This window comes from Arctopsyche grandis, chromosome 9, assembly GCF_051622035.1.
Source record: "Arctopsyche grandis isolate Sample6627 chromosome 9, ASM5162203v2, whole genome shotgun sequence".
NCBI classification, from domain to species: domain Eukaryota; kingdom Metazoa; phylum Arthropoda; class Insecta; order Trichoptera; family Hydropsychidae; genus Arctopsyche; species Arctopsyche grandis.
In genome coordinates, this window is record NC_135363.1 from 13,254,037 (window position 1) to 13,281,142 (window position 27,106).

The 27,106-nt window shown below is 33.6% G+C and overlaps 1 protein-coding gene across 1 annotated transcript in view; it reads right to left on the minus strand.

Moving 5' to 3' along the window:
* Nucleotides 1–13,058: 13,058 nt before the first annotated feature.
* bs (serum response factor blistered) overlaps nt 13,059–27,106 on the minus strand; it is an 87,723-nt gene continuing 73,675 nt past the window's right edge. The window contains exons 3-5 of the mRNA XM_077438705.1: nt 16,610–16,728; nt 15,774–15,880; nt 13,059–15,692 (exon numbers count right to left, since the gene is read on the minus strand). Of these exons, the coding sequence (XP_077294831.1) occupies nt 15,553–15,692; nt 15,774–15,880; nt 16,610–16,728 (366 nt within the window). The 3' untranslated portion in view covers nt 13,059–15,552. The remainder of the gene's footprint in view (nt 15,693–15,773; nt 15,881–16,609; nt 16,729–27,106) is intronic.

Genomic DNA, 27,106 nt, shown 5'->3' on the forward strand with positions numbered 1-27,106 from the left:
CATGAGGCTGGGGCCCCACGGGGCTGCGCCCCCCGGGCCCCCTTCGGGGCTGCGCCCCTTGTGGCGCCCCTGGCGGGGCCCCATGAAGCTACTCGCCTTGCGCCCCCGCGGGGGTGAATCCATTGAAACGAAAAAAAAAATCGGCGCCCATGGATCGAAAAAAAAAAAAAATCGAATCACGTGTTCGATGACGTCACCGATCTACGGACGACGAAGACGACGACGACGACCAAGGATACATACATACATACAAAGTCTCTTTCCAAATTATAGATTAGAAGATGTATGTATATATTTTCGAAGTCTCATTAGTTACGTCATATACACATTTCGATTCAAACTGTTACCTAGGCGTTTGTAACAATACTGAAAATCGCGCCATGTCATAGCGGCCACTTTAGACGAGCGCGACCGACCTTCACCCTGGGTGTTTCTCAAATTTTGGAAAAGGCGAGTGACGTAAATTTTAGGGAATGGGATAGGGGATGGGTAACAATGGTAAAAGGCAGCGAGCACTGCTAGGTACACGAACCAAACGAGAAAAGATTGATGAACTTGAAGTGTGTTTGCGCAACATTGTTGGCAACACCACGCACAGTTCCAAATTTTAAAGTGAAAAATCGAATTCGCATTTTTCCAACTGACAAACCATGAACTCAAATAATGGACAAATTGAAAAGCAAGTCTTTATTTTAGGGAAACGCTAATATTTCATTTAAAATTGAACTTTTTGTATGCTAAATCGGTAGAATTGCGGGTTGCGTCTGAGCGACACATATGGTGTCAAACTTGTACATATGTATGTATATAAATTTATCGATTATAAATTTGAAATCACATTCAAATAGTGGTGACATAGTGAGTAGGATGGTTTTGCCAATTTGATGAGCAACCATTTCAGCAATGAAATCAAATAAATTGGCCAGCTCTGATAGGATATTTATGACTTGGAGTGACAAATATCCAAGTCTGACCAGCGGTACTACAGAAATACTTCTGAATAAATTCTTTTCAATCGAGGATAACCCAGGGCTTGAACCCGGGAACTTCTAGATGCTTAGAATTAATGCAACCACCGAGCAATTCTGCTAGCGTATAAAGTAAACAATGACCTTTAGACCTAAAATTTGATTGCATCTATGTATGTGCAATCGATATTTTTATGAGCATTTGTTACAGTTGAAGTGTATCTTTCAGTTGTAATATATTTTAACTAGTTGAAATATATTCTAACTAGCTTGGTACCAATTTGGTACCGTTATAGTTGAAGTGTATTTTCAGTTGTAATATATTTTGTCTAGCTGGAATATATTCCGTCTAGCCCACGTAAGTTGATTTATATAATTCAACTATATGTTGGTACCAGGCTAGATGGAGAGGTTAGGTTTTTGAGAAAACTACACTCGACTAGAAATATTAGTTGGAAAGTCACATTTTTGCTGTCAAAACTCAATTGTAATATTAAAACTGGCGCATATTGCTGAAAGTGTATTTGCGCTTGTAGAGATGTAATTTACTAGTTGAATTGTATTCGTATATGAATGACCTAAAACGCCAGTTGGAATGTATTAAAACTGAAAATACACTTCGACTGTAGCACATACACTGATTCTTTAATTTTGTAGTGAAACCCTAAACTTTATTGTATAAGATTTATCCTTCAAATATATAATTCAGAAATTGATGGTGATGTCTTTGTATTTTTTTCCATTTCAAATTTAATTAAAAGTAATTATAAAAATCCTAAAAAAAAATAGGTATTTCATAATGCAAAATCAATATGAACATATGTACATACATGTGTATGTATGTATTATACCATTTCAATCATAAATATGCAAGTATAATATATCTGTAGATCTTTCAGATTGAAAATTACATGGTGAACCAGAATCAATCTGCCATATTATTGCAAATCGTATGGTAAATGATGACAAGTCGCACATGCATACACCGTGGAAGGAATTTATGAGTGATTTACTACAAATACCTATAATTTCTATGTACGTATGAATATTTGAATACCAAAATGGTGTTCTATAATAATGAAATGAACCTGAAATAATATTCACCCTTAATGCTATTCAAATTACATATTACACATTACTCATACACATATCCCAATAATGATGTATAATATAATCAAGATGAATGTGGCCTAAAATTTTCATCACACAGCTCAATGTGCAAACTACACGTCATGTAAAAACAAAAATTAAAAAAAAAAGCACTAATAAATTCTCAACATTTCTAAAGTAAATTAACAACACGGTGGGAAAGTGCTCACGAAAAACATTAATGGAAAATTCGAGTAAAATTAATTATGAGCGACGGCGTCGCTCCCGAAGCAGAGTCACCCTCGCAATTTGTGTTTACATAATAATTTAATTTTTATTCAGGCGCCATTGCTTAATTGTAATTTATTTTAATACGATTATCGAATAAGGAAGCGTCGAGCCTAGAGCCGGCCCCGAAAAGCACATCGCCGTGTCAAAGACCCTCAAATTAGCATCGGAGCGTCGACATTGACGTGCCATATTTAACGATTGAGAGCCTTAAACGAAAGCCATCGATACAGTGGAGCATGGTGGCAAGTTCAGCGCACCGGAGAACCCCGTACGAGGTTGCATCTCCCCAGTAAGGGGCGCGAGACCTTAAAAGGAGCACAGCTTCCCAAACTGGCAGCCAATTTTGCCAAATAGAGACTGGTCAGGAAGCGGGTCCCCCGTATGGGGAGGTCGATTCCGGACTTTATTCGGTATTATATTCACCCACTGACCGAATGCGCCCAAACCGGGCAAAAGTGACATAATTGGTGCACTTCCGATTGCAGGTCGACTCAACTGGATTCGATGAATTATTTATTTTTTTCGACCATTACTATCAGTTCGACGGGTCAGTGCTAACAATACATAACAACATTCTTTCTAATAAATTCCATAAATATTTCGTCAAAACAAATTACTTTGATATAATCCGTGAAAATTTTTAAAGAACTTTTAAGGGATACGTTTACTTCAGATATACATTTGATTTAATTACAATTAATTTCGAATGCAATTTAAATTATAAACTATATGTAAAATATTGATCGAAGTATATAAGATTGATGATTTCATTGCATAAGAATTTTTCTGCATTAATTAATAATTCTGTATTCGTTCATGAAAATTTATGAAAATTAACAATATGAAATTCCTCACATTATTATATGTTTTCACATTTACGAAATTCCTCAAATATTTAATTATATGTACATACATTTCTACCATAGGTGCCATGAGAGGTTGCCCCAAGGTGACACCTACATATTGTTACGTATACTAAAAAGAGCCGCCGAGTAATTGCGATCGGATTAGGCCGGGTAACATCCTGAGAGACCGTGTGAATGGTGTAAGTGGTTTTAAGGATTAGCGATAAGCTAAGTGCATGTAGGCTAAGCAATCGCGACCGAGTTGGCTGGTATTGGTCCTTTCGCAGAATTGATCTGTACCGTGTCGTGGGAATGTCGTGGGAAGACATATCCGTACGTGACCATAACAATAGGTAAACAAATTAGACGTCGAAGATGTCCTGAGAGATCTATCCCTTATAAGGCGATACTTAGGCGATATCAGGTCATTCTGGACTTAGCACTGACAGTGCGTGTATCTCCTTAATCATCAATAAATGCTGTGATACGACTGTTGGCCTTTTACTTGGATCCTCCACCCACCCCTACGCAACAATATATTAAATTTTTTTTACATAAGTACTAAACATTATAATACAACTATAATAGAATACAATAGCGTCATCTATGAATAAACTGGAACAATCAACAATCGAAAAATTCAATTTACGACGAATTTTTCCAAAAAACACATTCTACATACAATGTCGGTAAGTATATTTTAATATCAATAAATTTGATATGCGACGAATTTGCAAGAAACTGAAGGGTTGGGTGCCGTCACAACAATTAAGATAATAAATCGAGAAATCCGTTTTAATAACTACCCAGATCTCGCAAGCAGCGTACATTTATTAATTTATTTAAACAAGTATACACACATTATTATTTCACACGACATCTATGGTCAAACATTGCAGATAATTATTGTATTATTCAAGGCCAATTGATTGATTAACAATCATCGCGACATCTATGAACAAATGTTTGTAGCATTTTAAATTTCAACAAATTTTGAGATGCTGTAAATTCAAAAATTCTGTGATAAATCATACAGAATTGCCAATTTGTTGGAACCGTTTCCAATGAATTTAAATAATTTGGTGAACTCTGAAAGGAAGCGATCGACCTTGGAGTCACATATCCGAAGTCTGGCCAGCAACAAAGCCAGAGATAGAATCCGTGACCACACAATTGAAAGCATTGCACACTAACTATTAATCTATGCTGCTGGTTCATCAAATAATTACTGAATTCCGGCCGGGATATGAACCCGCAACCTTCTCACAGGTAAACAATGAGCTAAGCTGTAAACCGTATGTGATATTTTTACAAATAGCTAAAAATGGAGCTTTCGAGTTGTTATAAGCACCCCATTTGAAGCTTAGTCGAAAAGCTCTCTTGTCAGTTCGTGCCTACATATATTATTAATAATTTATTTCACATGGCATTAAAATAATAATAATTGATGCCGGTGTTCTCCCCTGGAGCATATAATGGCGGATAGGCGAGAGTTTCTCCTTCCGGAGTAGACGTTCGCGTGCCGGTCCCGTCGTGCCCATTTGTGGTCCAGAGACCACAAACGCCACAAGACCACAAAACCAGAAATGCCATTTCGAAAAGGCAAAATCAACACTCGCCATCGCCGGACGCGGCCATATGCAGTGGCATGCCGATAAAAAATGAATACTCTTTCCTTACGCAAAATACTCTCGTTGCGACGCAAGAAAAGCGAATTGCTACACGCGATTATACGCAATCGTAAACGAGCCCATACATCATACCAATAAAGTATACTTGGATCAAGTAAAGATGATCGCAAGATGATAATGCGATGATTTCTCCGAGCGTATACTTTTTTTTAATGTAACAAACTCGCTACGAATACTATTCCTCGGATACTATTCCTACTAATATTTATATAGTATACTTGTACTTGCAAACCCTGACAGATTTGTTCATATTTTTCCAATTATTTAACAGACATCAAAAACAGTTTTTCTTGATTCAATAAGTCGACAGTACCATATTGATAATTATAATTAATATTAATTATAAATCGCGTGTATACATATGTGCGTATCGTATGTATCATTAACACATGTCACTTTTTTGCACACTCTTAATGATGCATGGCCAGGTATTGAATGTTTTAAATACTTTCACGTTTTACATGCATTTATGTGAATATTTCGTAATTTTATTTATTCAAGTATCCATACATGCTCTTGGCTGGAAAAAAACTGTTGAATAAATTATAATGACAACTTCGTTAACCCTTTCCTGGTCTTGTTTTCGTGACCTCAATTCCACAAAAATATGTTTTTCATTATATACAATTTTTTTTCATATAAATTTCAACGGAATTTAAGTGAACTTAAATTCAAAAACTTACCGTAGATACTGTCTATTTTTAAATAAAATTAAAAACAATGTATAGATATAATACGTAATAGTGCGTTAATTTCGAGGAAGTAAATTTAATAGGGCAGTTCAAAATGTGCACCGTTCGCGCAAGGCATGCAATTAAATTAAGCTGCACAAACAACCTGTTATTTACTGCTCAGTGAAAGAAAATTCTGCAAGTGTTGCAAAGTTTTCCCGCGGAAAATTATACACCGTGGCGTCGGCCAACTTCTTCGCGTCTCGCATTTCCGGAATACGAAACTTTGTAAAAAGAAAGAAATTGGCAAAACTTCAACGTCAAAATTGCAATGGACCACTCTCGCGTTGCATGCATGCTTACATGGAAAAACTCGCGAATTTTTTTCACGTCCTGGAAAACACATAAATTGGAGGGAGTGTCATTAAAGTTTGAAACGTGTGTGATCGGCATAAAGAGAAGGCCAGACCACTCCTCGATCGATCATCACTCCTTTGTGCCCGAAGAAGCTTCCGGAATTTTCAGTTCGGTCTTTTTGTAATGATTGACCGATCGTTTCATATGTATATTTATCACTTTTCTAGGTCACCGATACACTTTAATATTATTACACTATCTATTACCTTGTAATACGACATAATTCAATGATTGTACTGTGCGTAATAAATCACGCATAAGTGTCACAACAAGCCCTTTCACAAGTAATGGAAGTAAAGAAATATTAAATATCGATCGAACCTGAAAAACAAGTCAAATTTATTGTAATACAGACAAATCCACGTATGTATGCATATGTATGCTGATAATATATCATAAAATTTAATCTCCAAAGCTTGAAATCTAGGTTGAATCTACCACTTACAACACGTCAAGCATTACATCAAATTAGATACACCTTTGTTAACAAAAATCACAATACTATTTGAATTCGAATCATAATGAATATCATTTATACATATGTATATAAAACACAAAACCCAAAAATTAAACATGACCAGTCGAGTGCAGAAGTGAGTGGACCAGAGGATTTTCCATCGTCCAGGTGCCTACCAGTCTGGTCGGATTTGCCTATTTGGGCTGTGGAGGTTGGCCGAGGAAAAAAGCGAACCCCTTATTTGGCCCCCGTGGGGCGGAGCCTCGCTTCCTTATACGGGGGCCCCGGCGCCCTCCCACCAGGCCCCCACCGCACATTACGCATGCAAAAGTGACGAAAGACACTTCGCTACCGAGAATCGTACGAGCCGTACAAAAAATAAGCGAATGCTGGATGTAATCATCCCCAAAGTTCGAGAATTCCATACTGTCAGCTGACGAGTCGCAGTTTTGTTTATGTCGGAATATGTAGTAATGAAATTCAAAATGCGGTCGGAGCTTTAAAACTGGGTGCACTTAAGCGGTGCAAATAAATAGTATTTTATTGCGTCGTAAAACTACCGAATTGCCACTGAATAAAATAGAATTGTAATGGCACTATTTAATATACTCAATGGGACACTTTATTCATGAGAGACGACTTTTCCCAAATAAATTTCGAGTGGTTGTCTCGACAAGGAAACTTTCTGAATATATAATAATAATACGATATCGTTCTAAAGTGACATACTATACTTGATTTCAAATATTTTCCATTCCCTTTTTATGAAACTAAATTTTATGATTTAAAAACAACAAGAGTAGTAGTTTATGATTTAAAACATCTCAAGTAGAAAACTTTTCAATTCTTGTCATCATTCTTTGTAAGAGTATTGAAAAATTAATAAAAATGACAGAATCGATAATAAGTTTTGAGTAAATTTTGTATTCAAATAATTAATAACTAAATTTTGGCAATGAACGATTGATTTGGGTTTAAATAATATCCGAATCTTGCCAGCAGCTACATATGTACATATGTACATACGTATGTCTGTGGGTATAATGTACCCAAAATTTAGAACTTTTGAAAATATGAAATAAATCTTTCAAACTTATTCGGAAATAAATTCATAAATATCAGTTTGAACTTACTAGCCACGAAATATCTTAAAAATGACAAACAATTCCAAAATATATTTATTTGTTTGTATAAGGCCTAACAATGCGCCTTCCTGGTCAATTATAAACATCGATAAACAATTTATTTTAATTTTACAGTTACATGCAGACATCTATGGATAAATTTGGGAAACATATTTGCAGCATTTTATTAATCAGCAAATTCGAGATGCTAAAAACTCGAATTTTGCCAATTTGTTGAAACCATTTCAATGAAATCAAATAAATTGCCAAACTCTAATAGGAAGCGATCGACCTGGAGTCATATCAACATCCGGCCAAGGATTGAACCCGTGACCACTCAGTTGAAAGCATTACACACCAAGCCAAGAATTAAAATACTTTTAATGAAAAACAAGGCTCTGCAAAGGGTGAATTACTAATAACTTAATGAAATTCACTATGACAAATCGTATAAAACGAAAAATAGATCTAATCATTAACTTCGTGTACACTCAAAAGGATTGACAGATATCCATTACATAAAATCATTTCGATACAGAACAATCAGCAGGAAATAATTACATTTAATATAATCTAAATTCATATACCCAATTCTTACTAATAACCGTTAGCATATTCGAATAACTTTTTTGGTTACTATCTCAATAAATTAAAACTTTCAGTGAATAAAAAATCAGTATGATCCATGTATGAAGGATGTAAATTGACCAAACTATAAATTGATCCATGTACAATTTGAAGGAACAAATTGACCAGAATTGTGCAAACGTGGATTTTTCCCTGAAAGCAACCAATTGACAGACGTCATATTGAATTCGAGCATCATAAAATGTTCATATGAATAAATTCTTTATTGAAATACGGCACGATGATCTGTTGATGGTATCGGCTCGGTATGCGTCCCGTGTCAAAGCGACTTAACGGATTTTCCTTTGAATGGTCACCATGGTCCCCTAAATGGCCTCTGACTTCCTGCGTCCGGTTCGATGCAAGCATATTAATCACCGAATATTAATTATTAATACGCGTAAGTATACCTACGTATATTGTTTCGCAGATTGCATGACACGTACGCGCGCAAAACGGGCGGAAAGCTCGACCGATAACATCGGCGCCTCATTGTGTCGCATCTGATCGATTTCTGATATACATACATATGTATTATATATTATACCTTCATATAAATATTCACATAAGCTGAAAGTACTCTGCTAAACTCAACTGTGCAAAAGTCGTAAATTATTTTTCTAACCAATCAAGATAAAAGTATGATAAAAATTTATGAATACTAATTGATTGACTTACATATTTTATAGGCAGCCATCGTGTTTTCGTTCACCCTTTTTTATGTTACTATGCAGTAAAACAATTGAATACGGTTAATATTACAATTCAAATTAATTATGAAAATAACTAATTTTCTTATTTTTTTAATCTGAAACTGTCACTTCTTTTGTTTTTGAATAATATAATACGTAAGCCACTAGTCTATTTTAGGAATTATTTATCAAAAAAATAAAACTCGTTGCTTAGTTAATTTATCAAACAAAAAATCACCGATCGCCTCATAGATGGAAAATAAATTCGTAAAACTATTATATTGAAATATTATTATTTTATTGTGAAAATAATCATAGGGAAAACACTGAAATGGTTGGTCATGCTAAATTCGTTGAATTTCAAATTCATAAAACGAGTCCTGTAAAATGTTGACATTACAGACCACCTTTTGTGCCACCGATGGTGCTCTTATACTCTACTTTTTATTAGAAAAATATTAATTTATATGTATTATATTTGTTATTTTGAACGATTATCGCATGACCAACGTCGACGACTGTAGTGTTGCCCTAAATTTTATTTTTATTTATAATTTACTAGTGGTTTTACCCGGTTTCGCTCGGTATTTTTAATATAAACAGCTTAAACATGGTAAAACAATCTAATAGTAAACATTAATTTATTTTTTTATTAAATTTATTTGAATTGAAAAAAAATAATATACAACGATATCGATATCGTCGTCATAGAAATATTGATTTGTTTCAGATGTTCCCAACAAACCAAAGTTAAAAGTCTCTTTCGAAATTATATATTAGATTTTTACCATAGTATCAGTGGCGTGCGCTGAAATTCTCTCTCTTTTTGTCGTACAGCCTTACTTAATGTGCACGAACGGGATACAAAAGGAACAGGCTGTTCCTCTTGTATCCTGCTCGTGCACATCAAGTAAGGCTGTACGACAAAAAGAGAGAGAATTTCAGCGCACGCCACTGCATGGTATCATTATGGGATTACCCCAAGGCGACAAGGCGATTTGGTCAACTTGGTACATTTTTATGTACTTTATATAAATTTGAAATTGAATTCAAATAATTGTGACAAATGAGGGTAGGTGGCTTATTTGGTAAGACCCGTCTCGACAATGATATCAAATAAATTGGCAAACTCTGATAGGAAACGATCAACCTCGAGTCACATCCAAAGTCTGGCCAGCAACTCTGGATCAGGGCTCGAACCCGCGACCCCTCAGTTTTTAGCATATTAGATATCAAAGAATTATGTCATGTCGGATAAGAATCCAAATTTTGTTACTACGTGTGTAAATATGTATGTACATACGTACATAGATATAGTAAAAACAAGTAGGAAGTAACTTGAGAGGAAAACTTCTCAGCAAATTTGAATATCAGATTTGGTTCTAAAGACAATAAATTTAAATTCATAACATATAATACGTACATGTATTTATTTAACATACTTGGGGGAAGCGGCAAAGCCGTTAGACCCGAGGGGTTTGACTTATACATATATATATATATATATATATATATATATATATATATATATATATATATATATAAATTAAATGAGAAATAAATATATAAAACATTCTAGATAACAATAAAAATAAAAAAGAGGAAAAATTAATCAAGAAAAGAAATACTAAATAAAAGAAAATACAAAGAGGTAAAAAAATAGAACAGTAAAATAACGAAAATATAGAAAGAAATGAAGATAGATATAGGAAAAGAAGAATTATAAAAACCCTTTAAGAAAGACATTTAAAGTTTAAAAAAGACATCTAACTTATTTTTAAAAATATTAAGGTTTTCAGAAATTACTAGATTGTTGGGAAGACTATTCCAAATGTTAACTCTGTTTGAAAAAAAGGAATCTTTGATTAATTTGTTCGATTTTTCTTTTAGAAGTCCGATAGTGTTGGGATGAGTGTTGGCATTGAACATAAAAAGGTTGGACATAGGACAATTGTAATGATTATTTGATACTTTAAAGATTTCGTTTAAATCGCCTCTTCTGTACATGTGTATGTACCTATTTTCTTTTGAAAACTTTTCATTATTTACACAATATTAATATATGTAATATAATACATTAATAGAAATTGTAAGAAATAAGCGGTTTTTTATACATAGCTGTGTTCAGGTGTTCGTTGGGTTATTAAATTTGAATTTAATTGATGCGAATTAATTGAGAACAGATTGAAACCAGAATCTCTCGCCCTGTAAAAGTTTTAATGATCCGCACTTCCGCAAACGACGGGCGGGGATCCGACGGATCGGCTAGGAGTTTGGCGGCTGTCGAATTCCGAATTCCTAAAAATCTCCGTCCGCAAATTATCCGGATTTCCGTCGGGAGTTTCGCGGGAAAAATATCGCGCCTTGTCGGGGAACGGGAGTGATAAATTTCCTGCGAAATATCCCCGAGGCCCCGTTTTCAGCTGAAAAAGTTATCCGGCAGTGTCGATAACTGATTGCGATTCGTTTCAAAAGTTTCCACAGACGCGATTGAGTGGCGATATTCCGAACAAAGTCAAGCCGAATTCGCCAGAAGCCAAATTTTGACATATTACCATCCTCCCTCCTCTCGGCGAGTGCTACATTTCCCAACGGTGGTCATAAAAAGCGGATAAAACTTCAATGAAGGTCATAACACTGACTTTCGTTTAGATATCGACAATTGATTGACACAATCAGATTTTTGAACCAAAAGGGACAAAGACTAGTTTTTATGCGTTGACGAATATGGCCGTCACAACACAATGCTGATCAGGAAAAACGATGCAATAATAATTCCGTGTTAAGATACTCGAGAATGCAGAAATTAATTCATAATTTAATTAATAATACCAGGAGCGAACTGAGGTATCAGGAAATACAAAAAAATCTGAATGTCTGTGTCTCATTCCACCCCAGTATAAAAAAGTATAAACATTCACTTTTTAAAAATGTATATGTACATGGTTATTCCTAGTTATTTATAGTTTTAAGGAAAACGAATTCTGTCGTCCGCCATATTGTTCAAGATGGCGACGGATCGATCGTTCGGCTTGCGATCGAAATTAATTCACGCACTCGGTGTATAATTTGAATTTTGTTTGTATTTCGGTCGGTAGCGGAGGTGACGCACCGCCATATTGTCACGACCATTACGAAAATAATAATTGCAAATGGCTGCCCTTGTTTGGCACAATAACCAAGTGCGCCACTGAAATAACAAGCAGCGCACGCGCATGCCGCTAATTTAAATCGTCTTTTGCAAACCGATCCGATATACATAAATATTGCAAAAATAAATTCGCTCGTCTTTCATATCGGCCGCCATCGCCGATTCAAAATGGCGGATGCTGTGAAAGTATTGTGAAGTTTTTCCGTCACTCCGAATGATACATTATACGAGTTTAAGCTCAACGAGCTGAATATGGATATCTTCGGAAAGAGTACCTGCCACATCGTCTCAATATAGACAAAGAATGTGTTACTTTTATTTTCTATCGTCTTTATTCAAAGTAATAACCTTCTTCGTTTATTTATGTATGTATGTATGTATATACTAGCTGAATTTTACATGTTACCAAAAAACTATATAAACCGTATATTTACATATATTTTAATTACAAACATTTAAATGTGCCTTAATTTGAAATGTGCCTTAAATTGCAATAATAAAATTCACTTACGTATGTGCATATACATATGTACATACTAACTGTTCTAACAGATATCGTACATTGTGAGTTTTAAAAAAATCAAACTTTGATACTGCGCATAATATAAACTCAAATGCCTGAATGCTTTGTATTTAAATAATTTCAATGAAATATACAAACATGATTAAAATGTATAATTTTATATGTATAATATTAACTGAATAAATAATGAAATATGCTAAGCTATTGTACAGAAGAATTATATTATACATGGAAAGATTTTACAGCATCATACATATGTAGATTATTTTGGAAAAATTACAAATATTATTATAATATACATTTATAATGAGGTTTTAAAATTGTGTGTATATATTTTTAATTAATCATAGTCATATGTATTTGTACTAAGAATAAATTCATAAAAATGATGGATATAAGAAATGGAAAACATACATCAATAAAGGAAAATTCGAAGATATAGTATGTATGTATATGTACATATGTATGTAGGATCATTCAATGGAAAAGGTTACTTACAAAAACAAAATTGAAACTTTTCGAAAATCAATTTATTTTTGACTAGCATATAACAAAACAAAACTAGAACGCAAAACGGTCCAAAAACGAATTACGTTATTATTTATAAAAATAATAATAAAATAGTGAAATAATGAAGAGGAAAAAAAACAAAATTCACACATTACCCTTAAAGTTATAAAAAAAAAATAATACAAAAGTAAGGGAAGGACAATTGTATCAGTCGAAGGAATAAATTTGAAAAATTTTCACAATCCCTTATAATAGATACTGTTACAAGTACATAGATTAACATTTCAAATTGTTAACATATCCAAAATATAAAAAAATTTCAATTCGCAATCGTCACCTATTAAAATGTGTACAAAAAACTTACATAAATACAATTATGTATGATATAAGTGGAGTCAGATTGAATATTTGACTTCAAAATCAAAATATTAACAAGACGTTTTTTGTCATTAATGTTCTGCCTACAGTAAAAGAACAAACTACGCATTTACTATACATATTCTACCACAAACATGTTAATATTATTATTATAAATAAATATGCATTGATGATCTTACCTATAAAAAAATAGATTTATCGAACACTTTTTACTGGAATATTTATTCAACTATTCTATCAAGTATAAAATTGTTGGCTGATGAGAGAGGTAGTATAAAATTTTAATTACAAATATATGAATTGGATTCAATGAGTTACAATTAAAATCTGACTCCACATACATAAAAATCATGAAGTTCTAATACAAACAAACACGTATAAATCACATGAAATTTAATGAAAACATTCATTCAATAAAAATTTGATCAATAAAAAAAAATCAATAATATATTTTTAATTTAAAATATCTTTCTTTTCTCTATTATACACGGTGTGAACCGATTTCCTAAATTTTTTTTAATTTATGGTTTAATTTCTAAAATTTTCTAATTGAAAATATAAGCACCAGACAATTGTCATCGACTAATAATAAATCATCAATGATGTCAAAAATTAAAAATACCTACTCTCTTTTGCGTGTAATTTCTCTCCCATGTCTAATAAATACTATTGTATCATAATAAGAATATTACAAAAGCCCATCGCAGCATAATTATTACTATATGAATATATTAAATATTGATTTAAAATGAAAAGAAGAAAAAACGATCAAATATTTATACGACAAACTAATGTGTTACATTACTATGTACTATTATTAATGACCTTACATAAAAAAATGCATTCACAATATATTCACATGTGTATGTAGATATTATGTTATGAATATAAAATGTTGATTATGAATTAAATGAAATAAATGTAATTCATTCCAAATATTGTACATACATATATAGGTATGCATCATTAAGTACTTTGATAATATTATATTGCATTGAATGAGTAAATGAATTATGCACACCTATTATGCATCCATCATAAATCAAATTTTTATAAAAGGAATATAACCTCGTATATATTATAACTCAAAGCTAATAATGTTATTTTATGTCAACATAATACATTAATAAATAATTATGACTGCATTAAACTAATAAAAGCTTACAAATTATATTACCAGTAAAATTTGGCAAGTGTAGTTAGAATTTTACAATATAAATATACAAACATATATGAATTTACTTTTATAAATACTGCAATGAAATATTTAACTGAGATATGACATGATTTCTCATAATGATGGAAAACTTATGTTTTAACAGAGTATCAAAAAACTACACTATGTTCTATAAATGTGTACATCATATACACATAATTAAGTGCTTATGTATGAGATTACATATGCGCGATTGAGTGTGTACTAAAATTATGAAGTATTCTTATGAAAATAAAAGCCAGTTAGAAAAAATAAAATTAGTGTACAAAACACTTAAAAACACACATGAAATATACGAGTAGTAAACGTATATGTATTTTATTTATATGTAGATGATGCTAGCATACAGATGATTGTAAAATTTTTAAATGTTTATAATTTACTAATAATAATAAAAATGCACTTTAACATTTTGAATGAATTAAAATAGTACATCATATAATTTTACTTAGAAGTGTATAGATTCTATAATATGATATATGTATATTTTTATAAATTTTTTTTTTTGAAAAAATATTTTACTATGTCGCTACAACTTCTTAATTATTTGTGTGTAACACATACATATAATCCGTTTGTATTAAATCCAAGAAATTAATGCTTTCACCTAGAACGTTTCAGTCGAATGTGAGCGCACACATGCGTGCGAAATCATATGTGAACACGAGATTAAATATATTAGAAATAGTGACCTCTATACAACGATGTCGGTCCAGTTTAAAAACTGCGAGATCGAATACAGTACGTTGCTAAGCTAAAAACAATCTTAAATAAATAATAAATGAAAATCGGTCGTCGAAGTTCACGCGGCGAAGAGCTTCGAAAAATCGAAACCCACCGAAGGATTTAAACGGCCGAATCCATCAAAAAGTAGTGGCGAGAGGACGTTTTTGCTCCGCGTGTCACTTCCTTGACTGCCGAGACAGATCTTGGAGCCCGTTGGATTGTTGTGATGCTACCGTCGTCGTTTGTTGTGATGCAGCAGCCGCAGCCATCGCCATCGACAACGGGATAGTTATAAATTGTGGTTGACCGTTACCACCTGAAAATCCAATATGTCATTATGAGAATGAGAAATATTGAGAAATAAGTAGCGCATTTAAATCAAGAAAAGCGTTGATACCCTGCTCTTGTGCTTGTGCTGCGGCTGCTAAACTAAGGATCATACCGGGCGGATAAAGAACACCACCAGCTGCACTGAACAATGCATTGTTTTCAACATTCCCATCTCTGAAATCATACAATTACAGATTTAATATAAATATAAAACTATTATATAAGTCAAGTTTACAATAGTAGGCTAGAATATCACCACCCACTTAGAATAAATTATAACAATCCATATTGGACGACTTGACTTCGGTTATACATGGACAAAATTGATCATACAAGTTGTCATAGTACTAGAAATGTACATCTGTTCTATATATGTACATTAATTTAAGTTTTTATGACGATCCATCAATTCATCACATATGTAAATAAAATTAATAACTAAAATTACAAAGTATGTATGTACCTACTATGTATTATGAAAAAATCGAAAAACCCATTTTACATAATGACACTAAATTATACAATTCAATTTATGTTTCTACATACGTAAGCACAATGAACATATTCAGCTTTTACTCAACTATGTACATATGTAAATTGTTATGGCAGCGTGTAGACTCCTCCACAACTATGCCCAAAAATGTTTATAAACATAATTTTATTTATTGTCGCTTGGGTTTAGCTAAGCACTTCAAGCTTATAAATAATGTTATTGTTTTATTCTCATCCGTATTAATAAAATCAATGTCTCAAACGCAATGTAATAGTCAAATACTAAAACGACGAATTGAAAATTATCTTTGGAGACGAAAGAAATATGTATGTATATATTCATAAGTAATATTGACATTTTTTGTAATTACATAGATAACGGTAAAAGCATAGTTTAGACTTTTTAAATACCTAGGAATATTTGAAGTTTCTGGGCTTGGACTCCTCTGCCTTTGTCCTGGAGATTCAGCTTCACTGCCCGAATCGTCTCCACTCTCTTCCCCGCCAGAGCTCATCGGCGATCGTTCCACCTGCGAACAAAAATAAAATCGAACATGTAATAAAGCACACTTTGAAGGAACAGCAAAAACCAGCAAAATTTTCAATTCCCATCGAATATAATAACAAACAATGGGCAGTAAAGGGATTCCGAACAGTGCGCGCGCCGCAAAAAGAAACTCTCCCGTATTAACGAAGGGTTGATCTCGAAGCAAGCGAATAAGTTTTATCGCAAAAAGCGTCAGATTCCGCGCTGCCGACGGCCGGCGAAGGGTTAAAACTTGAGCGCACAAATAGTAATGAACATAACATAAAATAGCGATCGCTTACGTCTCGCACAAAGCCTTTGTGTTGTCCGTTTGATGTTTATACGGCGGGCACGAAATGCACGAACTCTGAAAAATAGGAGGACGGCCGACCGGCAAAGGGTTAATTGAATTCGTTTGCATTCGAAGCGGGTCATTAGCATCCCTTATATGGATGACCGATAAAAAATATGTATATGTATAAAAGAACAAGGTGACGTAACCTACGATTTTCCATACCTATCTGAGAAAATCTAGTGAAACTCAATAAGACAATGATGCAATGCGAATGGAATTGCATTTGTCAAAATTATGTATGTCCTTCCTTATATTGCGCGAGTAAAATCGTTAAAAATAATTAAATACGAATATAAATATATATGTATGTATTATACAAGTTCCAAGCGTTTTGTAATTGAAATAATGTACGCAAGTAGAAAACACGCGTATGTGCAACGTCAGAAATTGTCAATCAATTCATTTTTAATTCAATTGAAAAAAATTACAATACAATCATATTTTCTACAGTTCGAATTCCGGGCTAAGAAAACAATCAAATAATGATTCTAGATCAAATCAAAAGATTTTTCAAGTTTAAGCATTGCCAAATGCTAAAATTAGGGATCCCAATCGAATATTCGAATATATTCGCCCGTTTTTCAATACTCATAAATTCGAATACTTATTCGTTGTTTTTTTTAATACGGTATTGAAAGTCAAATTTTCTAACCGTAAACATTAATCAATCACTACTACCTAATTATAAATCGAGAACGTGTATTTCTTACATTACATCAATTGATATTACTTTTACAATTACTTGCTGAAAATAAAGACTACAGGATAATAATAAAGAATTTTCAGATAACTAATGGTTTTCTTTCGGAATGTAACTAGTTACATTCTGAAATTATTTACACATATATTTAAAAAAAATACATATATTTCAGCCTTGTTTAAGCGATAAGAAGAGTGAAATTATTTTTCAAAATAAGAACATAATTCTCCTGTATGTAATATATTTGAATATTCGAATATTTTACCATTTCGATATTCGAATTGATTTTACGAGTATTAGGGACCCCCTAGATACAATCTATCAATACATCTGATTATGCATTTCAAAACAGAATGTGTTTATTTTTATCCTATACTATAGCTAAACAAATCAATTTTCAACTTAAAATCACCAAATTTTGTATATTATCATGATAAATGTAGACGGGTTTCGAAGGGGGTCAGGGTGCTTTTTTTCAACTTTCATTCACCCGAGCAAAGCCGATATATGATATAATATAAACCAGATAAGAGTATTGCCAATTAAAAAATATATAACAATACGAATTGAAGCATTGTATGACATCTACTTATTCATTTTATACCTATAGTAATAGGTTAGGTCATAAATTTGATCAACGTGTTTACAACTTATACCAAAACAAACATTATTTGCAACTCGAGTGTTGAAGAGTATCTCGATATAATAAGTTGTAGGTATTTTATAATATAAATATAGGTATAAATGTTCCGCTGTAAGAAATTTTCCAATGTTCGGTATGAGCGCGGTATTTCGATCGTACAATAGCAATTAAAATATTAAACGGCGGCACGAGTGAAAAGTCTCTGTATAACAGGAGCCCGGCGGTCTGGCGGAGCTGGCTGGTCTCCATATGAGGAGAGGCCGACTGCATCTGGTTGGGTGACCACCAGCGCCCACCTGTCTGCACCTCACGACCGATGGGAAACTAGGAAAATCGCCGATGCACTCTCTAGTAATATTTTTTATATGTGATTTGTGTCACAGAAAACGACAAAGTAGTGATACGAACGACAAATACCTACATATTTTGTAATACATTCTTAAGAATTAAAATTTGATACACATTATAAAAATAATCAGTAATATTTATTATTTTTAATACTTCTTTTACTGCAAATTGTAACATAATGTAAAACCGATAATAAAAGTGGGTTGGATAGATTTTCCACAATGTCATATTGCTCTAATATAAATACAGTAGTTCATTTTTATTATAGCATTATTATGGCGATTAATTTTATAAGATACCAATAAGATTTATTTAGTCTATTTCTATATTTATAAGTCTTTATTTACAGTTTACTTGTTTTTATATCATGTTTTTATATATTTTTCAAATGTAGGCCATTGTGGCGCATTAGGTTCTTCCTGTAATGCCACAATGGTCCAAAACTATTAAATAAATAAATAAATAAAATAAATAAATAAGATAGAAGTAAAAATAAAGGGAAAAGATTACTACCAATTACTAATAGTACCACCAGTAAATTTATTGCTAGTATCGAAATGCAATACGAAAAGCTATAGGGTTCATCGTTGACGCGACCCTGGTTCGTATTAAAAGCGAAAAAAAAACACCTTGTTGTTATAACGTAATCTGTTATGTATGCCAACGCTTATGGCGAGGAAAAAATATACGTACAAGCTGGTAAATAAGCAACGAGATTTATATGCCTATAACGAGAGAATACTACAGAGTTGAATTGCACGCCGATTGGTCAACCGACTGACAGTTATTTATATTAGAAGGTGCTGATGAACAATTTTCTCATGATATGAGCATACTATGAGCTATAAAGAGAGAAAAAAACACGAACACATCAAAATCGAATCGTAGTTCCTGAAAGCGCGACGAGATGCGGAGGCAAAAGCCAAGCGACAAGCAACAGAATTAACATATAGCGACTGTAATTAGTCCAGGCCGCGTTTTCAGCCAATCATACGCGATTTATGTAAACGCATTCAAATAAATCAAATAGTCGTACACATACATAAACAGTACATCACAAAATGTGGTTCCCTAATTATGTATCTAAGTCGAGTATACATATGTTACACTCCAAGTGTTCACTCCAGTTCGTTCATATACGAACTATTTGTTTTAGTTTAAGTGCTAAAAGTCAAAAGCTATCTTCAAATAGACTTACATGGTGTCGTATGAAACTTATAGGTGTCAAAACATTTGAGATGTCAAAACGCCAAGTATTTAAAAAGGGGAATACTATGGAAACCACATTAAAACGTTGATACAATTCCCGTTTCCGCTAATATTCAAAATATTGCCAACAAGGGTAGGCATAAATACATAGAGGATGAGACAAACGATTGAGAATAAATGATTAAACTTTTTCCTAATATTTTGTGCATGAACAAACTTCATAGTTCGTTTGTCAATTTGTCCTTTTTTGTACACTATAACTGGCCATATTGGTTCGTATAATAAGGTAAAGCTATTAATATTCATGAAATAACGAAATATACACTTGGACTGTAACATACATATATGTATATACATACACGCCACTCAAATTTCATTGCAATGATAAGTTAAGTATTATAAAGAAGTCTATTATAAAAAATAGCGAAGAACACAATTAAGTAAATAAAAAATAACGATTTTTTTTTTGGAAAATCAATTTGAATTTTTCAACAATAACCTATTTTTATCAAAAGAAAAATTATTTTACTACATATGTATGTACGTATGAATATTTGTTTTCGTATTTTCCAAAAATCAACATACGATTTTGAACACTTACGAAAAACTGTAAATGCTGAAGACAAACGGGTCTACCTCACGGGCCGGAATGTGAAATTACCGAAAACGCAAATATCGGAAGGCAAAGATCGAAAATCGAAAGATCTTAAGTCGAAAGATCAAAAAAAAGTGTGCATGTTAAACGGCACGGACTAAATTCTGCGCGCGCACATTAATACGGGAGGAATAGCCTATTCCTTTTATTCCTGTTGTATCCTGCTCGCGCAAATTAAGTGAGTATGTACCGTTTACCATGTACCCTTTTTTTTGATCTTTCGATTTTCGATCTTTGCCTTCCGATATTTGCGTTTTCGGTAATTTCACATTCTGACCCGTCACGGAGACCGAAGACAAACATAGCCCTTTACAATCAACCTCCCCCCCCCACCCCGAAATAAAAAAAAAATCAAATGGAATTATATAAAATGGAAACTATATGATAAATTTTAAATTACTCACATGCACCATGCATTTATGTTACAGTTTAAGAACCGCTCCTCGGCGTGATTGATTCACGATAATTTCAATACGAAACTATTCGATAAAATCTCATCTTTTTATTGCTGACCCACTAAACAGAAAAGGCCTACAAGGTTATCGATCCGACGACACATACCAAAGGTTTAAGAAACCTCACCGTCTTACTGAAATTTTTTCCATCTGGAAAAGAAGAGCAAAGATTATCCGACTAATGCAATTCGAGAAACCGGAAACGGGAACGGATACGAGAACGATTTATAGCCCACACATTCGTAAACTCTACCGTGCAATTGCGTATGTTCTGGTTTTCTTTTACATTTTGCAAAAACCAACAAACGGACGGGGGTTGGCGAAGTGAGGCTGGACAAACAGGGGTTTTCCATTAGCGGCAGAACAATGGCGGTCGGCAACTGGTCGCAATTACAACTGTTTAAGCCGTTAATTTATATAATTCCGTGCTGGTTTGCATTGTTTAGCCCACGCGGCGGCAATGCCTTTACCAAGATCTCGACTAAGGCAGCGATACTTAACCTGCAACCACGTGGGAGAATTAAGATATATTTATATTTTACAAGAATTAAGACCCAAGTGCCAAAGAGAAACCTAGTAAATTTATTGACGAGCAACTCTAATTATATGTTCTCTTTAATGGACCGCTGATAGCAAACTATGCAAGATAAAATCATTCAAAAAACTAGGCATTTTTGAATGCTTTTTAATAGATTTTAATATAATTTTCATATAAAAATTTCATTTGAAGAAGGAAATAAACGCCTTGCGTTATCAATTTTTTTTTTAGTTCAATCAAGTTCTAGCAGCGGCAGCTAATCAGATATTCATAAATGGAATTGATAGAATAAATAGTATTTATTTATCCGCGTTTATTATTTTTAAAATGTTATTTAATATTATTATGATAAATAAACAAAAACAGACACAGGAAAAATCTTCAGAAAAGACATAAAATGAAATTACAAAAATAAGATGATTTATTTGAAATCACCGTGGATCTTGGCCAAATATTTGAAGAAGTATAGAATATGTATTTCATATACATACATACTATGTTCCAAAAAAGATTGTGAAACACTGCATAAAAGGATCCACATTGGCCAACGGACCGGTCTCAGGAACGATATCATCAATTAATTTAACCATAACGTTTATTAATAACCACAGGTAATATATGTACATATGTATATACTAATGACCGTAGACAATAGATACAAATTTTGAAAATCTAGTGAACGGATAACTCATTCACGGCCGATCGGGCAATTAATTAGCACACTATATACAATATATACATATTTACATGTATGTATGTGTATTATAATCGTTCCGATTCAGATAACGCGAATAGCGAGCTGCTCGTAGTACGGGGTGGGGACAATGGATTAAAGCCGATAACCGCTTAACCCGAACGGTCGGGAGCATAATTAACGATATTCATCGGGATAAATAAAACGATCGAGTATCGAAGCTCTCGCACATGTGCAAAACGAAAACGGTGCATTTATTATTCCAGTGGCGGTTCGTCCAATGATACGATTGACGTATCGTATTTCTATGATTTTCAATGACTCGAATTGTGATGATGATGATGATTGAATGCGAATTCTTCACTTATGACTTGCCGCACGTTTAATATTCTCGTCGTAATAAACTTAACATAATTTTAGTGATGCAAAAATTAACGTGTATTTGCACGCATAAACAAACAGTCACATTAAAGGTGACGATTGAATTTGTGCATTCAAAATTCATCTTTTAATAAACTAGGCAGTTTAGTAGAAGGTTGGCTGCTTTATTTTTAAGTATTTTGAGAGGTGTTCGGGCTAAAATAATAAAAAAAAGCTCGTATTTGTTCATACATTCTGCTGATCAATGGTTAGATTTTTGAATATAGGCGTTTGTTTACCAAGTAAGGAATCATGGATAAAAATATCCAATTTTTTCGATGATTAGAGTTTGTATGTAATCAGCAACATAGCTCAGTAGTTACCGTGTAATGGTTTCAACTAAGTGGTCATGGGTTCATTCCCTAGCCCAGTGTTGCTGACCAGATCTTCGATAGATATATGTGTGTATGTGAGGTTTTCTATCAGAGTTTGTGAATTTATCTGATTTTAATGGAACGGTTCCACTTAATTGTCAAAAACCTTTCCTGTTTATACTCGAATATTATAAATATGCTACCCCCTCTGTGGAATGTATGAATTTCTCGAAATATTATCGTTATCAAATTTGTCCATAGATCTTTTTGTTATAGATCTCTATGATAATGTATAAACATAATTTTTTATCGATGTTTATAATTGGCCAGGAAAGCGCATTTAGCAGGAAGTTTAACTGTTGGGCCTTACTGGTATATTTATTTTTACATACATATATACCAGGAAGGTCTAGCAGGTAAACCGCAATGCGCCTTCCTAACCAATTAAAAACAATGCAGCATATTTTTATTACATCAGTCGCTGAATTACGAGACACTGAAAAGCTCGAAATTAACGAGACTTCTATCTAGATATCTAGATATAATCTAAACATCAAACCTGGATAACAAATATCCAAGTCTGACCAGCAGCATTACAGATAATATAAACAGAATAAATTCCTTTCAATCGAGATTAATTCATGGGAACGAACCCGGCGACCTCTCGATGCTAGGCAAAGCCCAACCACCGAGCCATATTGCTGACTATGTATGTATAAGTGTTACAGTAGAAGTGTATCTTCCAGTTGTAATATATTTTGACTAGTTGGAATATATTCCAATTTAACAGTGAAAATTGTATATTCGAATCCATGTTTAACAGTGAAAATTTTTGGCATACTGAAGTGCACAACACTTGAAATCATGGATATTTGGACTAAAATATGGACTGTACTCTAAATATTCCTAGATATGTTTTCAATTTATGAACAGATAAAAAAATAAAATTTACATCCTTATTACTTACGTATGCATATAAAAGTGATAAATAATAATAGGAAAACCATCAACTTCTTTCCCTCAAAAATAGAGAATAATCTGAAAGACATATTATATTCGCAAAAAAAAAACACTCGAAAACCTATTAAAAACAGAACTAAATGTAATGGAAAATATCTCGGAAAATACAATGTACATGTAGATGTAGGCAGTATAGTCAGCATCCCGGGGTAAAACCTGGTCAAAGTTCACAATGGGCTCCACCATACGCCACTGCATTAAAATACGAGCATGATTATAGAAAAGCGGTTTAAATTTCTAGTGTTAAACGTCGCGCAAAAGAACAAAGTCCCGGTCAGAGGACAACAAAGGCCTCCTCCGGCTGGCACAACGAGGAGGACAAGGTGGCTGCTGCAGCTCGTTATTGTCGATGATGACAACAAAGGGCTGCTGCACCGCGCGCCTAATTCATCGCGACAACGGGGTGTCTTATCTGCCCCGGAGGGCCGACAATGGCCGCTAATGCGACCGGTCCATATACAGAAGATGGCCACATATATTAATTGTTATGGCCGCCATGTGAATCACACGGTTAATGACTCCGCAATGACACAATAAGCGAATCCCGAAACGGCGACGTGCAATTCTAAGAAAAATCGCAACAATATGTTTATTATATTACAATATAATATGTCAAACGGCCAATAAGGCTGACAGAAAAACTATTCTTCAAACTTCACGATTTGAATTATTCATTAATTGATTGGGGTGAGTGTACTTTTGATTTTATCCGCGCAAATTGCACGACACTCCTCACTACATACATATCAAATCGTATGAATTCGAATGATTTCAAACAAGCAAACATAAACATCTCAAATGTCCCTGTTTCTCTACGACTTATTTATAAATCAACTATTAGAATAAAAAAGTTCATCTAGCCTGAGCACGTAGACCATTTGTGGCACGCGTGCCAAATTTTAAATGGCACGAGTAAACAATATAGTCAAGTTTTATTAATAAAACTTAATGTTTAATATCTGAACCGGTCAACTGTATGTATGTACGTATAATATTATATGTTCAGTTCCGATACAAAGCTTTAAATTTCAATTCGAAGTGTTAAGATCATAATTTTATTTTCAAATACACCGCACATTAAAACGGTAATAATATCTTCTCTTTATGTGCCTATCATAGGAGTATTGTAAGATGGCCAATAGCGCTTCACTGCAATATTTTGTTAACTGAAATCATTCGAAACGCTCACCTTATTACTATACTTTCGATACGCGCATGTCAATAACAATAGAATCCTATTACGACCTAGCTTACGACATCGTAACCACGTGTAAAATAATAATAAACATGATGAACCTATAAAACCCGGCTACCGTTTAGATTCGCGCACGTGCTCATTGTAAAACTTCAAATGATAGTTTTAAACGTCGATTAAAAACTTTATTCAATTGATTTATTACGAAAGCGGATACAAGAGTGCATCACTTTCGGGAAAGACTGTAAGCGATGTGATCAGATCAATGATAGATGAAATACACGCTCGTTGAGCAGAGATTGTGTTTCGATGGAAAATCGTGAACGGCCGCGAGCGTTAAACTCGCGCTATGGAATATTATTTTATTTTTCACGAGGAAAAGTTTATAAATACGATATGAAAATGTAACACGGTGTAAATAATACGGTGCGAGTTAATATGCAAATTTGACGTATCTAGTGAAGGGTTAGGTGCGGTTCATTAATGTTAAGGGCGGTTCAGGTGTGCTCATTCAAAGTGCATGATGCATGATCTCGAGAGTGCAAAAATACAACACCTCGGGTTCTGACACCTTATCATCTTCACACTCGTGATAGCCTCCAAAGAAATTCATACAGAACCAATTAACCCTGCGAAGGCTGGTGGTTGAATCATTCCAATTTCAAGATCAATTCCTTTGAAAAGTCACAACATCAAAGGTATTAAATATGATTAAAATCTATAACTCAATACACATACGTATATATTATTAAAATTCACACACAACGTTCTTAAACTTCGTAATATCTATGTAAAAATATCTATCTGAAAGTTATACACAGTATGAAAGTGGGCGATTTTCTTAGTAAAACTCATATTTCAAATACATAAATTTTAAGAAATTAAATCATAGTACGATGCTAATGTTGATTTTTAATATAAAAATATGATTTCTATATATAGTAAATATATGTATATACGTAAACATATGTTGAATTTTACAAATTAATAAAAAACAACTACTGTATATGAAATGGACCTGTGAAATTAAATAAGCAAGTGCTTTCTCACTATAATACATAATTGAGTATTGTAGACCCCAAAAGTGCATCGGAAGGTTAACAATCGATCGTGATACAGCGGTACGTGGAACGAGCGTTTTGATCGTCGGTTAATACGAGCCGTAAGTAAGTTGCCAGCTGGCTTATCATTTGTGCAAAACTGTGAGAACTCAAGCCTATCCTATATAATACATCGAACCGGTAAAGGTGATAATTTCACGATTTAGCCACACTGTTGCTATGAAGGGTAGAAATTTCTCGATAAAACAAAAACGATAATAATTGACGACTGACCGGTCGGGATAGTAATTTACTGTTGGGCATCCCTGTAAGGAAGGACACCGTATGTTTGTCGAGCGTTGCGTTACACACAGAAGCAAAAGGTTCATATATCGCAGAGTAAACATCAACTTGTTTTATAATAACGTCACGTGCTTGCTATACTGCATCTCGCACTGATGTCATTTATATCATTAGCGCAATGCGCTAAGAAACTGAAGGCGAAAAAAAATTATATACAATACCAGCGTGGGACAATGGCTTCTGATGCTAAAAATTAATAAGCACTTTTCGAACGCGTCGAATCTCAAAGATTAAATATTTTTTATAGTGCAACCAATTGCATTAAATACGTAAGATCGAGTTTTATGGCTATTGTTGCATTGTTCGAGCGGCTAATGGGGGGACGCGCGCGCGCGCGCACGTTACAAGGAACCAACCGAGATGGGCAAAAAATGGTCTCAAGCTTCCAAGACGATACCGAAGATATGTATGATGAGTGGTCGAAGAGATCACG